We start from the raw sequence: 12,467 nt of genomic DNA on the forward strand, positions 1-12,467 counted from the left end.
CCTAGGTAGGGTCGAAGTTTCATGTGGTGTTTTACATCTAGACAGTGAAATGGAAGTCGATATATATATTTTGGGGGTAACAAAATAAACATAGCCCCCCCAAAAAGGGGGAAGGGGGGTCGGATGAAAAAATTAATGATGCAAATCAATAGAGCGCCCAAAATTACCCTAGGAATGTCTCCCCTTTTGGAATTTCGTTCTACAAAAAAATCAAACCAGAAATATGAAAAGTTTCCCCCCCTCGCGCATGTATGGCGCGCGCTCATCGAACCTGAACAAAACAACAAATTAAGGAATGAAGAGAAAAAGGGAGCACCAACATAAAAAACAACATCTACTTCGACATCAAACCGCAAACATTCAGGCTTATACTTGTTTTATACTTGTTTGCACACACCGCGTGCTTAAATTAGAATTTTCTTGTGTGATTTTTTACACCCTCTCATGTTGAATACACCGATTCTCTTGAATGCTTTTTTCTCAAACTGTATTTGCACGGTATGCTATAGTATCTGGCTTGAGGGCGCTATAAATTTTATTATCATAAACATTAAAAGCGTTTTCTCATTCTTCTTTTCTTCAATTGCTTTCATTCCGTCACTTTTACACTCATGCTACTAATTTTCGGATTTCGTTCACATCAACCGACCCTCGTTCCGCTCAACTCCAACTTCCTCCCCTATGCTTCAAATATGGACATCATCCTCACGGCACGTTGCGAACCAATTGCCGGAGAAACAATGCAAAGAAATCAATTTGTTACTTTTACTGTTACCTCTCGGGTCAGATAAAATGGAAAGCAATTGCGACACTAAGAATCAAATAATTATAGCGCGCACGCATACACGTATACAATGGCCACACGAATAGCCAAAAACGAAACAAAGTAAAAGTAAAAACGTATTATATTAAATTGCAGATCAACGTACGGAATATTCGGAGGGGTTTGTTTTTTCATTTTGATTTAGTTTTGTGGCCGATGTTGATTTGATCAAAAATTAAATATTCCGAACTTTTTCGTGTATTTCGGTGGTGTTGTGCGTGGGTTCAAAATCATTAGTGATTGTGTCACTTCGATGATAAGTTCACGAGTTAACGGTTCGAACATGAAATACACGTCAATACAATGCACAAAAATTATAATTAAATTACTCAATTGTGATTTGTTTACTTTGTTTTAGTTTGTTTGCGTTTTATTTTTGGTTTCCAGTTAATTTTGCTACTACTACTGCCCATGTTACCGTAAGTTCTATCGATGAACACGTCCATTCCATTTTATTTACTTATTTTCATTAATTTTAACGATATTGCAAGCGATTGGCATATTCTTTCTATCGGTCATTTACGGAACGCTGGTTTTTCGGCTCACCAAATGCCAATGACAAAATACAGTGCCGTACGTGCACGATACTCACCCCAAATACCTATCGATATGCCATTCATGTCAAAAGCGTGGCACTTCTTTTCGTCTATACATACCATGAAATACGCCACGAAAATCCAATGGTATGGATAAATTCACAGCATTTTCCACATTAATTCCTCCAACTCTAAGACACAAAACGCTTATACGCATAAAACACAAGTACAGGGTGGAAATCAATAATGAACATACACAGAGCTCAACAACATTATTATGTTACCGTTATTTTTTCGGTTTGTATCTGTTTTATTCTCCATCTTAAGAATTTTATGTAACAAAAAAAACGAAAAGAAAACGAATATACTAATAATGTAAATAGAAAATATTAGAAGCAGACGCACGACAGTTGTTTCGTTGATCCCTCGTCTTCATCACTCACACTCAACGTCAAATTATAATCGCATTTAAATGCTTTCCGTGATTTTCCGTGTTTGCCAAGCCAAAATAAGATAAGAGATACATTGCTGAAAAGATAAAAGAACGCACACACTAACACAAATCAAATTTCAACATTTCGACAATAAAATATAATATAACAATGTAATACATACTTGAATGTTGAATGGCCGGTGGCTATATTCTATTTTATGTGTCTTCTATAACCTCGGTCGATGTGAATAATTCCATCAGATTTTCGACGGTACATTTTCGTGACGACCAAAATCCCGTCGCATCATTCGTGATGGTCTTACGAATTGCTTCTTCGATTGTATTCAACATGATGAATCGATGAACGTATGTCTTTCTGAAAATTGAATATTGAAGAAGAAACAAAATTTGAAATAGATTTACACAGGCTCATTTGCATTGCAATAATAATGAAGTGGAAATGTTGTGTGTAATTGAAATTTTAAACGAATTTCTATACACATATATGCGCTGCTACACTCTTATATCGGTGGTATTAATATTTAGTATTTTGGGATTTTCAGCTACGATTAATCCAAAAGGACTAAAAAGTAATCCAATGGGATCATTTTATATTTTTTAACTTGAGTTCAATAAACACTTTTTTGTTGTTTGTAAAAAAATATCTCAAAATGAATCTTCCTTTGGAACACTGTTTCATATTGTATTGACAATTACATGAAACTTCAAATGCTTGTCATTGTCATTCGATTGCAAACATAACCTTTCACGGTCTTATGTTTATTGTGTAAATCACGTGCACCGTTGTCGAAAAAACTAAATTTTGTTTCTGTTGGAATTTCGATTGGTTTGTTTATTAGAATATAATTCTCAATAGAATCCTTTTTTCCATCGCTTCTGTGCAATTTATTAGATTTCTGATAAAATGTTTTATAGCTAGTGAAAACAAAGTAAAGAATTGATTAGCGAATGGTTTTCAATAGAATTTTGGGTCGGTTCGCATCAATATCAACATTCCATGTCACAACCGCTTTTGTGTGCTCAGTGATTTTTTTTCAAAAGGGTAACATGGCAAACATTTTGCAAAATTTTAAAAATCCATCAGAATCTTGAACAACCGAAACACTATCGTAAAATGCGTGTTGGTGAAAGATTAATTCTTGCTTTGTTGACGAATGATTTTCAATAAGATTCTTTTGCATCGAATATCAACATAAATTCCGTATCACACCTTTGGGAGTGTAATTTAGCGAACATTTTGTCAGCATTTGAAATCGGACTGCAGAATTATGAAATTGTATTTATGCAAGAGTGAAATGAACGCATTGATATTTGTTTATTGTGAACCCGTTCGATCACATGAATCGGTGATTGTATATTTTGATAAATTTTTAGAGGCCTGTTTTTAAAATACCAGGAACCTATAAATTCATCAACAATAATACATTGCTAAGTCAACCGATTTTTGAGTATAATTAATAAATTTATTTGATGGCATGCATAGTCTATCATAGTCATTGTAGTTTTTGATAAATATAACAGTGGCCTGAATATTTTCAAACCGGCACTTTTATATTTATCAAAATATATTTTGATTATTCATCAATATTTCGAGGTATAAATATCGGTGGAGATTCCAATACGTTAACAGTTGCTAAAAATGAGCGGTCGCAAACGGAATCACGAATCGGCGTTTAAGCCACGAAAGAAGATAAAAATTAAAGAACACCAAACAATTAAAAAAAGTGCTCGAAAAGGTTTAAAAGTGAATCTGCCCATTAACACTGGAAAATTTGCTCAGTTGATTGACGTATACGTATTAGAAATGACACGGTGCTACATATTGGGTGCACTGAATTTGCATTATTTCACCAGTGATCATTTCAAGCGCAGTACAGACGAGCAAATCGAAGCATTCTATAGTCAATTCGTCGACAAAAATTTTTTTCGAGATTGGTTTTACGGCGTTCAGTTCATTGAGCATGCATTTAACGACGCCAGAGAAAGCGGGTACAGGTTGTGTTACGGCATTTGGTACTATTGCCAAAAATACGGTGTTCGAGCTCCAGTAATTGGAGGATTCGGGAATGTAGTTGAATACGCAGTACAAATGTTTTATACAAATTACAAAAATAATATTTGTATGCACGCTCACTCACGCATCCGAAAGTTTTTCACACATCAAAACGCGAGCAAAGCACAAATTGATGACACCATGGATTTCTTATTCAAGCAAAACTCCAACTGTGTGCCAGACCTGGATTTGATGTGGGAACTGGAAAATACATTAAAGCCAATCCGATTCGACGATGGGAAAGGGTACTTTTTTGCTATGGAAAGCAATTGGTTCAAATACATACCAATATTCCTGAATTTGCAACAGTGAGTTTTCGTTCATTTATTATTGTGAATCAAACGATTGTATTTTTTATGCGATTTTTTTCCATTTTGAAAATTCTACAAATATCACACGAGTAATTTTATCAATTTATTTTTTGGAAAATATACAAAAATAGGTACATTCGCAATCATGAACGTGAACGAAAAGCCGCATTGAAGCGAGGTGAACGAACCGAGCTTCGTGAATACGGAAATTTCACCGTGGTACCAACGTCATCGTTCGAAAGACATTACATTCGAATTGATCGTAGAGTGTTTTATCGCATGTTGAGACAGATAGAATGTCCACATCGATTATTTCGCAATAAAAACGGCGGTCCAAAACAGGAGAAAGACATCAAAAATAAAGAATGGGATGTATTATGGCGTCTGTATTTCGACATCGATAGCATCGAAAGAGAACCGAGAAACAAAAATGATGGCCATGCAACAATAAAATTCGACAACTCCATTCAAACAGATGGTGTCGGTATGTCATTTTTGATGGAACGAACAAAATTCATCATTGAAAAAGACGATGAAGAGCGTATGAAAGAGACACAAGAGATGCTTCTGAAAAGCCAACAAGTGTATGGTCTCGATCCTGGACTACGTTTGGTCATTGGTGGTGTGCGCATTAACAATTTCAACGATCGAAATAATCGCACTGAAACAATCATTCGATTGACATCGGGCCAATACCAAGATATGATAAATTCATCGCGACGGAACAAATGGCGCAAAAAGTTGACAACTGAAATCGATGAAAAGATGCGTCTACATCGTGAGTCATTTGATGAGCAGCCTGGTCCACGAGCCGAAGACCATAAATCATATGCTGATCATATTTTGCGTCATTTTGAAGAAAAGTTCACAGCATACACACAGTATGAATACGCTTTGCAAGCATTTCTCCAGTACATTGACACGAATAGAGCACTTGATGCATATGCAACCAAGCTCATCGATGGTAAGCAAACGTTCATATTTGTCGGTGATCGTTTCATTGCGGCAGATTCACCAGCCCGAGGATATATTCGATCGAAGGTGCGAGATTTGTTCGAGAAGTTGAAACGTCGCCGTAAATGTACAGTGGTCGAGGTGGACGAATTTCGGACGACCAAATTATGTTCGTTGTGCTTCCGTGAACTTGAAAAACCGACAAAAAGAGGCAAAGTAAAGGAGAAATATCGCTATCTCACATGCCATGGATGCGAACCATTGTGTGGAGAAAATGTGCTTGGAAAAGCCCAAGGTCCGATTGAATCACGAAAAAGCAATCGCAAATTGACGCAGCAACGAAAACATCGTCCCCGTACTGATGGTCCACGTATGGCATCAAAATTTCGTAAATATGAAGAGAAAACTCGAATTGGGCGTACTATCACCTGGAATCGTGATGCAAATGCAGGTCGTAACATTCTCTACAAAGGTTTGTGTTTGTTAAATTGATATGCTCTCAGTTTAATATGAACAAGTCAATGAACAATAGACAATGAATTCGTTTTTTTTATTCCTTACAAACAAACAGGATGGTGTGCTGTTATGAATATAGAGCTACATCCAGCATTTCAACGGCATGTTGAAGAAGAAGAAGAAAATGCAGGAGGAGGAGATCCACCGCCAGCACCACCAGCACGAGCTCGACAATCAAGACGAGCAGCATCCAATCAAGTATGTAATCATTTCAATAATTCTGCTTTGAATTTATCTAATCAATTGAAGCTACACATACTTTTAATTTACGTTCATATTTAGAAATTGATATAATCATTGTCATTTTCAGAATCAACAAACAACACAACGAACATTGCGTTCTCATCTGGATCAAGCGCGGAGCTCTCGGCCGTAAGCCCTGGGTTTTGTGCGGGATTTCAACGTGGTCCTACAATTCGCTACAATTAGTAAGTATTTAAATTTAATCCTACAGTGCTAAAATTTAATCCTTTTGGATTATTTTGATGAAAAATCCCAAATGATTAATATTTAATCCCTTCTATTTTACAGTGTATCAAAGCATTTTGATGATGTTCATTTTGAGTACTGAAATAGGTATACATACTTTGTTTGGCCCATACGATGAATTCGTCCAATTGCTTGTAATTCTTCGCCGGTATCCAAAATGGGTTCAACGAGAAAAACGTGCGTTGCTTCGATTAGATTCAAACCTTTCGAACCATAACTTAATGGCAGCAATAAACAGGTGACATTCAAATTGGGATCCTGATTGTCGAACAAAAAAAAATGATTTGAAAAGAGAAAAATGAACATTTTCACTCAATTTTATTTGTGCTATGAACTTTTCTTGCGTGTCTTTTTTTTCTTTTTCTTCTTTCTTTTCTCAAGCCAACACGAAAAAATAAAGTTTCAATTTTCAAAAAACATACTTTGAATTCTTCGATGGTTTTATAGAATTTCTCGAGGCGACTTCGGAATGAAATATTTGTTTTTATCAGCGCATCTTCCAAAACCTTTAAAATATTCGACCACTGTGAGAATATGACGATTTTAACCGTTTTGTCTTCGTCTTTTAGCTTTATGATTTGCTCAACAATTGCTTCGATTTTTGATGTTGAATCGGTGAACCGATTTCCAGTATTTAGTGTAACGTAGAATACACTGCATTCACCAAACAGCAGCAATGATGGAGACGGGGGCAGAGAGATGAACATTTAAAAGACATTTAATAAATTACCCGAATAATAATACATTAATATTCTGTAGTCGATACGAACTTCTCTTTGTGTTGAAGATGTCGACAGATGTGACAGTTGAATTTCGCATTATATCGTAGCGATTGTTTCCATGTGATAAAGCATCGCATGCACACGTGGTGCCCGCACTCGAGTACAACGTACTGAAACAGAATAAAAAATCGTTCGAAAATTATTTTGCCCAAAACGGCAGACGGTTAATCAAATTTTTTTCACATCAATTCAATAAAATAATGAATTTGATGGCGACTAGCGATGGAAATAATGGTTATACATTACCTTGTGTTCAGGTTTCGTATTGCAAATGGGACAATCGTCGACAGTTTGGTTACTTTTCAAGTGGCTCAAATACTTTGATTGGCCCAATTTTCGAACAAAATTCAATTCGGCTTCTTTCAGTTGGTTCCTTAAATCTAACATACTTTCCTCCACCTGACGAAAGAGAAGAAATAGTTGTAGTTCAAAATTCCACTTCATCATATTTAATTTGCATCTATTTTTCAATCGGAGTGTGTTGAATGCAACGTGAAAATCACACGTCAAAATCAAGTCAAAACCCAAAATCCGCACACATATAGTATACTAAACACCAGTATTCATATGTAAATGAGCACATTTATTTTGAATGCCTACCTCGTATTTGGAAATAATCAAATTTGATTCCATTACAGATTCGTCTTGCAATTCGACCGGATCGACAGCTTGAGTACGTGTCTTACACATTTTCAATTCGTCATACGCTGATACAGTAAAGTTGACTTCAACCCATAAGCGACTGTATTCCTGCAATGTGTGAAAGTTTGTGTTTTTGTGCAAACGTCATAAGACACACACACGCAGAGAGAGAGAGAGAGAGATTCAAACCAACAACATTTTGCTGACTGAGATTACTCTCAATGCGCATGGGGTTGCTTGATTTGCAAGTGCTATATTTAGAATATACGATTGCATACCTTGCATTCATTCCGAAATGCCTCCATGAGTTGAAATAAAGTTTTGGCATCCTCTTTAAACTCAACATCACTTTGTTTTATGTGGTTAAAAATAACTGTTTGTGAAAATAAATTCAAAAATCAATGAATAAGTACATCTTTATAATTGTTAAAATGTGCACTTATTTTAACACTCACTGTGTAAAACTCGTTCTTGGTATGGCATTTTGTACGAGTATACTTCGCGTGTCTTGCCAATTTCAAGCTCTTTCACTTTGGCATTGGAAAGATGGTCAACAATAGCACTTTCATATTTTCGTAGCTGCTCTTTGGCTTCGCACATTTCGCATTGTTGATTTGTTTTTCGCTTTTTTGTGGACGGTTCTTTTTTCTCCTACATAAGCAAAACATTTAATGCAATCAACATTTAAAAATAGTCACGTCGATATATACCTCGTCTTTTTTATCCTTATCCTTCAAATGGCACTCATATGCTTCATTCAAAAATGTTTGCACTCTATCACGATGCTTTGCATCAATTTCGGCAACTGGCTTGAAATTGTCAATGTAAAATTGCATTTGCTGGAAAATTTGTTGAACATTTTCACGCTCCTCTAGCACTGTATCCATCCACATGGTCAATACAAAACATAATCCATCGATGCTATGAAATCTACGTACAAAATACACACATATTTTATATTTATCCCATTTATAAGTTGATATATAAATACTTCTGACTAATAGTCATCCAAATGGTTTTTCTATTCTTCGACGAATTCAGACAACAAATTCATACTCTGAAACCTACTCACCTCGGTAAAATTTCATCTAAACAACTCGGTCCTTGTCCCTTCATCGATCCATATGCCGTTTTGATATCATCATGGATGCGTGATAACAATTGATTCGAATCGTGTGGTTCATTTTTCAGTGCATTCAACCACCACTCATACTCATTACCCATAAATTTCGACTGTATCGTATCAATTTTTTCGATCCATTTCATTTGCTCCAAATGGCAATTCTTCACCAAACTCACATAATTCTCCAAATACTTTGCTTCTAATTTACTTAAATCCAATTGTAACGCGATACGCTCTTCACCACCGATCGCTGTATCGATTTGCAAGAGATTGTGAATGGCATGGATTTGTAGTAAGGTATCGACACTGTTTGCCAAATGAACACAAAAACGGGAGGAAAAAAAACGTGAAATGAAAATAAAAAATGTTTGAAGTTTTCGATTACATAATTGATATTTAAAAAATATTCGTTTTTCTTGTACCACGTTCAACGTATAATTTCCAGTGAGAATATGAGATGAAAAAAATCGTAGAAAGAAAATCAATTATTACCTGAATTCTTTTGAATTGTAATCGTTTGACAATCGCAAAACCTTTCGATATAATTGCATCGCTTCGTCATTCTTTTCGTTGATTAAATTCAAACCGGCCATTCCATTTAGGCACCAAGCAATTGTCCGTAGTTCGGATTTGGTTTCATTATCATTTTTCTTTATCAAATGCTTCATCAATTCGTCGGGTTTGAGATTTCGTTTTGTTGTGGTCATACGATCATATACACTTGGAATTGAACAATCTTGACGTAATTTCCGTAATGGTTCCAGCAGTAATTTTAACATGTGCGGATTTAATGTTGAAAGTTTTTGATATGAACCGATTTTCACTGAATTTGTGAAAAAATCTCTCGAGCATCGTTGATGCTCTTTGTTGTAGTAAAAGTTTTCCAAATCAGTCATATGCACATGATGTACGATTTCCGTTTGTTCTGGAATATTTATTTGATCCATAATCTCTTTTGTTTTACACGTTCGCCACATGATCTTTCGCAACACCGAAACAAGTAGCTTTACATCGCCATTTACATGGAATTCATTCAATAATTCATTCCATTTTTCTCGTTCATCGTATGGTGAACAAGATAGAAATGAAACCAATCCATATAAATCATCAATATGCTTTTGAATTGGTGTTCCAGAAATGCCCCAACGGTGAATGGCCGATAATTGAGCAACCATACGTGCCGGTTTTGTTATCGTCGAACTAACCATTTGAGCCTCATCTAAACAAACACGCCACCAATTTACATACAACAATGGACTTCGAACAGTTAAATAACGGGAGGGTCGACGCAATGTTCGCGATGTGGGATTGTGATTTGAGTAGTAAAATTCAGATTGCAATGTTGTATAATCAGCTAGTATAATATCATACGATGCCAACTCCATTGGATTTATCCAATTCGAATTTTTCATGCCTTCGTATACATAAACCTATAAATAAATTAATTGACAATGAAACAATACAAATGAAACAATAGCTAAATATATTTCACTTGGCCATCACCGCCAATGTAAACAGTTGCATTAAATATTAATAGATATAGTAATACTAAATTTGAAAGAATTCTTCTACGAGTTACTATCAAACAATTGGCCATCTCTTATTTTATTTTCAAACAATTTCATTTTTTAATTATAATATTTATCTTATTCAATTTAACATCTCCCAGGACATTTTATATAAAAATAATAGAAGCTTTGTACTATACACTGAATTGTATTGTAAACACATCAAATGAAACCAAAACTAACAAAAAAATGATGAAATTCTGGAAAAGTCGTCAAAATCGAAATGCATTTTCCGATTGAGAATCTCAACCAAATAAACAAATAAAAAACACGATGATATCGTAAATCTTTTGCGAAAATAAAATCAAAATGTATGTATTCTATATTGAGTGATAAAGAGTAGCATTAATCCAACAAATAATGTCCAAACGTCTATTAAATTCAATCAACGTAAACTACAAAATACCGTTAAAACTACAACACTCTTACTCACTCAACACATTTCTGTACGCCACTGCACTATACTTACCTTGAAATTTCCGTCACTGATGTGTTTAACGACCTCGTCTCTCCATTGCAATTTAATCGACGGAGGTGATACGATAAATGTTGTTTTTGCTTTCAATGGTTCTTCTTTTTGCCAACAAGTCGGACAAATGTAATGAGCATCGGGCGATGTTGGTGTGTCACGTTGTGTAACGCATATACGATGCTGTAACATGAAACAACGTGTACATGTTACTGTATCTTTCACTGCTGTTTTTGCACACAAACATCGTAGCTCACCAAAATAATCATCATTATCACATTGTGTTAAATCTTCAAAAAATGTGTACTGTTCGCTTTCATGTATTTTCCGTGGATTCAATAGAATCAAGCAGAGCATTTCAACCGTTTTGCCCAAGCCCATTGCATCGGCCAAAATGCCACCCGTTGGAATGGGAACATCTTCATTCTTGTTCACTTGCAATATCATTGTGCGTTCGCTGTAATAGAATGTTACAGTTTCGTTTGGTGAGGAAGACGGTGGCCAACGGCGATTAACTTTTTTGAATTCAGTTGGAAAATGGTCAATAACTAGTTCACGATTAAGCATCCATTTGACGCCATCGATTTGATGCGGTGTCAATCGTGTTCGGAAATCTTTGTGCTGAACATATTCATCGGAATAATTTTGCAATGGGCTAATATCACGATGTGCCTCACGCAATTGCTGATAGAAATCATCGATTATTTTAACCGGCAATTCGTCTGAATCTTCACTATTGACACTTTCATTGTCGTTGCCATCATCATCGACTTGCATTTCATCACTTGTACTTTCATTTTCATTGGACTCGGGTTCATTGGGCTCATCATGGATAATGGTCGCATCGTCGTCACCAAATAAATTCTCTTGTTCGATGATGAAAAATTGCTCAACCAAACGCTTTGTTGCCATCAAATAGCGGCCAATTCTGTTGCGTCTTTTCATTAATTGTGGCTGAAATAACAGCCACAATGAATTGGTTTCCGGTCCATCGTTGAACAATTCTAATTTGAATGCTGGCACACTTGCCACATCTATTCCGAGGAAAAAAAGAAGTTCAACTGTTAATCTTAACAGAAACGGAAAATTATTGTGAAATTCATACCTTTGAACACTTGTAGTATATCAATGTCAATTTCGAGTTTGAAATTTTCATTTTCGTAGAAAAACTCATTTTGATACACCTTCACTTGTCTCGAAGTGTTGTGTGATCGAATGCTTTTGCCAATTTTGGCAATTTTTACGCATTCCAACGACATATTTGCTTCTGATTTATTGTTGAAACATCGCGTAAAAAGTATACATAAACTGAATTTGTTTTATTGATACATGACAGTCAGCTTGGTTTGACAGTACATGTAAACTTATTTTTTTTTTTGTACTAACAACACAAAAGCGGCTGCATACTGTGCCACTGTCAACATAAAATACACATACAACAACAAACATAGATTGACATGAGATATTAAGCAGCGAGTGAATTGAATGAAATTCGTGATTTGATGTTTAAATAAATAAAATTGAAAATAAATGAAAAAAAAATGAATTTATTATTCGAAAAAAATTGCTACTAAATTATTTTGATTTTTTTTTTGTTTATTTTCAAATGGAACATTTTCAAACCGTAAATATTCTGTGTTGTAATAGAAATCTCTGCATTATCGACGTTATTTTTTTCTCAATGTCATCTGCTCAGCCAAAAGCATTTTCAACTGACAGTTACTTTTCGCGCCAAATATTTAGCTTT

General features: G+C 35.3%; 2 protein-coding genes across 6 annotated transcripts; one reads left to right on the top strand and one right to left on the bottom strand.

Moving 5' to 3' along the window:
* Positions 1–1,631: 1,631 nt before the first annotated feature.
* LOC116341972 (E3 ubiquitin-protein ligase SHPRH) lies at positions 1,632–12,066 on the bottom strand. Of its 3 annotated transcripts, none has more exons than XM_031769421.1 (14): positions 11,826–12,066; positions 10,721–11,754; positions 9,176–10,113; positions 8,633–8,989; positions 8,271–8,490; positions 8,016–8,211; positions 7,839–7,933; positions 7,519–7,668; positions 7,165–7,317; positions 6,907–7,028; positions 6,559–6,790; positions 6,234–6,394; positions 1,975–2,168; positions 1,632–1,887 (listed from the first exon to the last, which is right to left on the bottom strand). In XM_031769421.1, exons 1-13 carry the CDS (start codon positions 11,977–11,979, stop codon positions 2,009–2,011), a joined length of 3,972 nt encoding a protein of 1,323 aa, XP_031625281.1. In that variant the 5' UTR covers positions 11,980–12,066; the 3' UTR covers positions 1,632–1,887; positions 1,975–2,008. The 3 variants fall into 3 exon arrangements, 2 of the variants coding, with proteins under 2 accessions (XP_031625281.1, XP_031625290.1); XM_031769430.1 differs by having other exon boundaries at positions 1,632–1,912; XR_004201216.1 differs by lacking the exons at positions 1,632–1,887; positions 1,975–2,168 and adding exons at positions 4,489–5,595; positions 5,693–6,056.
* Positions 2,980–6,369, top strand: LOC116341987. 3 transcript variants are annotated; one of them, XR_004201219.1, is made up of 6 exons: positions 2,980–3,035; positions 3,559–4,174; positions 4,309–5,603; positions 5,703–5,845; positions 5,958–6,075; positions 6,179–6,369. XR_004201219.1 is itself a non-coding variant. In XM_031769451.1 (4 exons), the coding sequence occupies exons 1-4, from the start codon at positions 3,453–3,455 to the stop codon at positions 6,021–6,023; spliced, it is 2,226 nt and encodes a 741-aa protein (XP_031625311.1). In that variant the 5' UTR covers positions 3,384–3,452; the 3' UTR covers positions 6,024–6,109. The 3 variants fall into 3 exon arrangements, 1 of the variants encoding a protein (XP_031625311.1); XR_004201217.1 differs by lacking the exon at positions 2,980–3,035 and having other exon boundaries at positions 3,384–4,174; XM_031769451.1 differs by lacking the exons at positions 2,980–3,035; positions 6,179–6,369 and having other exon boundaries at positions 3,384–4,174; positions 5,958–6,109.
* Positions 12,067–12,467: the final 401 nt, after the last annotated feature.

Source organism: Contarinia nasturtii, unplaced genomic scaffold (genome assembly GCF_009176525.2).
Source record: "Contarinia nasturtii isolate CC-2019 unplaced genomic scaffold, AAFC_CNas_1.1 Cnas_scaffold_129, whole genome shotgun sequence".
Lineage (NCBI taxonomy): Eukaryota > Metazoa > Arthropoda > Insecta > Diptera > Cecidomyiidae > Contarinia > Contarinia nasturtii.

Excerpts from the sequence above, each read along its gene's own strand:
- LOC116341972 (XM_031769421.1), bottom strand. The coding sequence starts at position 11,979 with ATGTCGTTGGAATGCGTAAAAATTGCCAAAATTGGCAAAAGCATTCGA. Across the intron at positions 11,755-11,825 it reads TATACTACAAGTGTTCAAAG|ATGTGGCAAGTGTGCCAGCA; the intron begins GTATGAATTTCA and ends TCCTCGGAATAG. Across the intron at positions 7,669-7,838 it reads CATTTCGGAATGAATGCAAG|GAATACAGTCGCTTATGGGT; the intron begins GTATGCAATCGT and ends CACACATTGCAG.
- LOC116341987 (XM_031769451.1), top strand. The coding sequence starts at position 3,453 with ATGAGCGGTCGCAAACGGAATCACGAATCGGCGTTTAAGCCACGAAAG. Across the intron at positions 4,175-4,308 it reads ATATTCCTGAATTTGCAACA|GTACATTCGCAATCATGAAC; the intron begins GTGAGTTTTCGT and ends ATACAAAAATAG. Across the intron at positions 5,604-5,702 it reads TCGTAACATTCTCTACAAAG|GATGGTGTGCTGTTATGAAT; the intron begins GTTTGTGTTTGT and ends ACAAACAAACAG.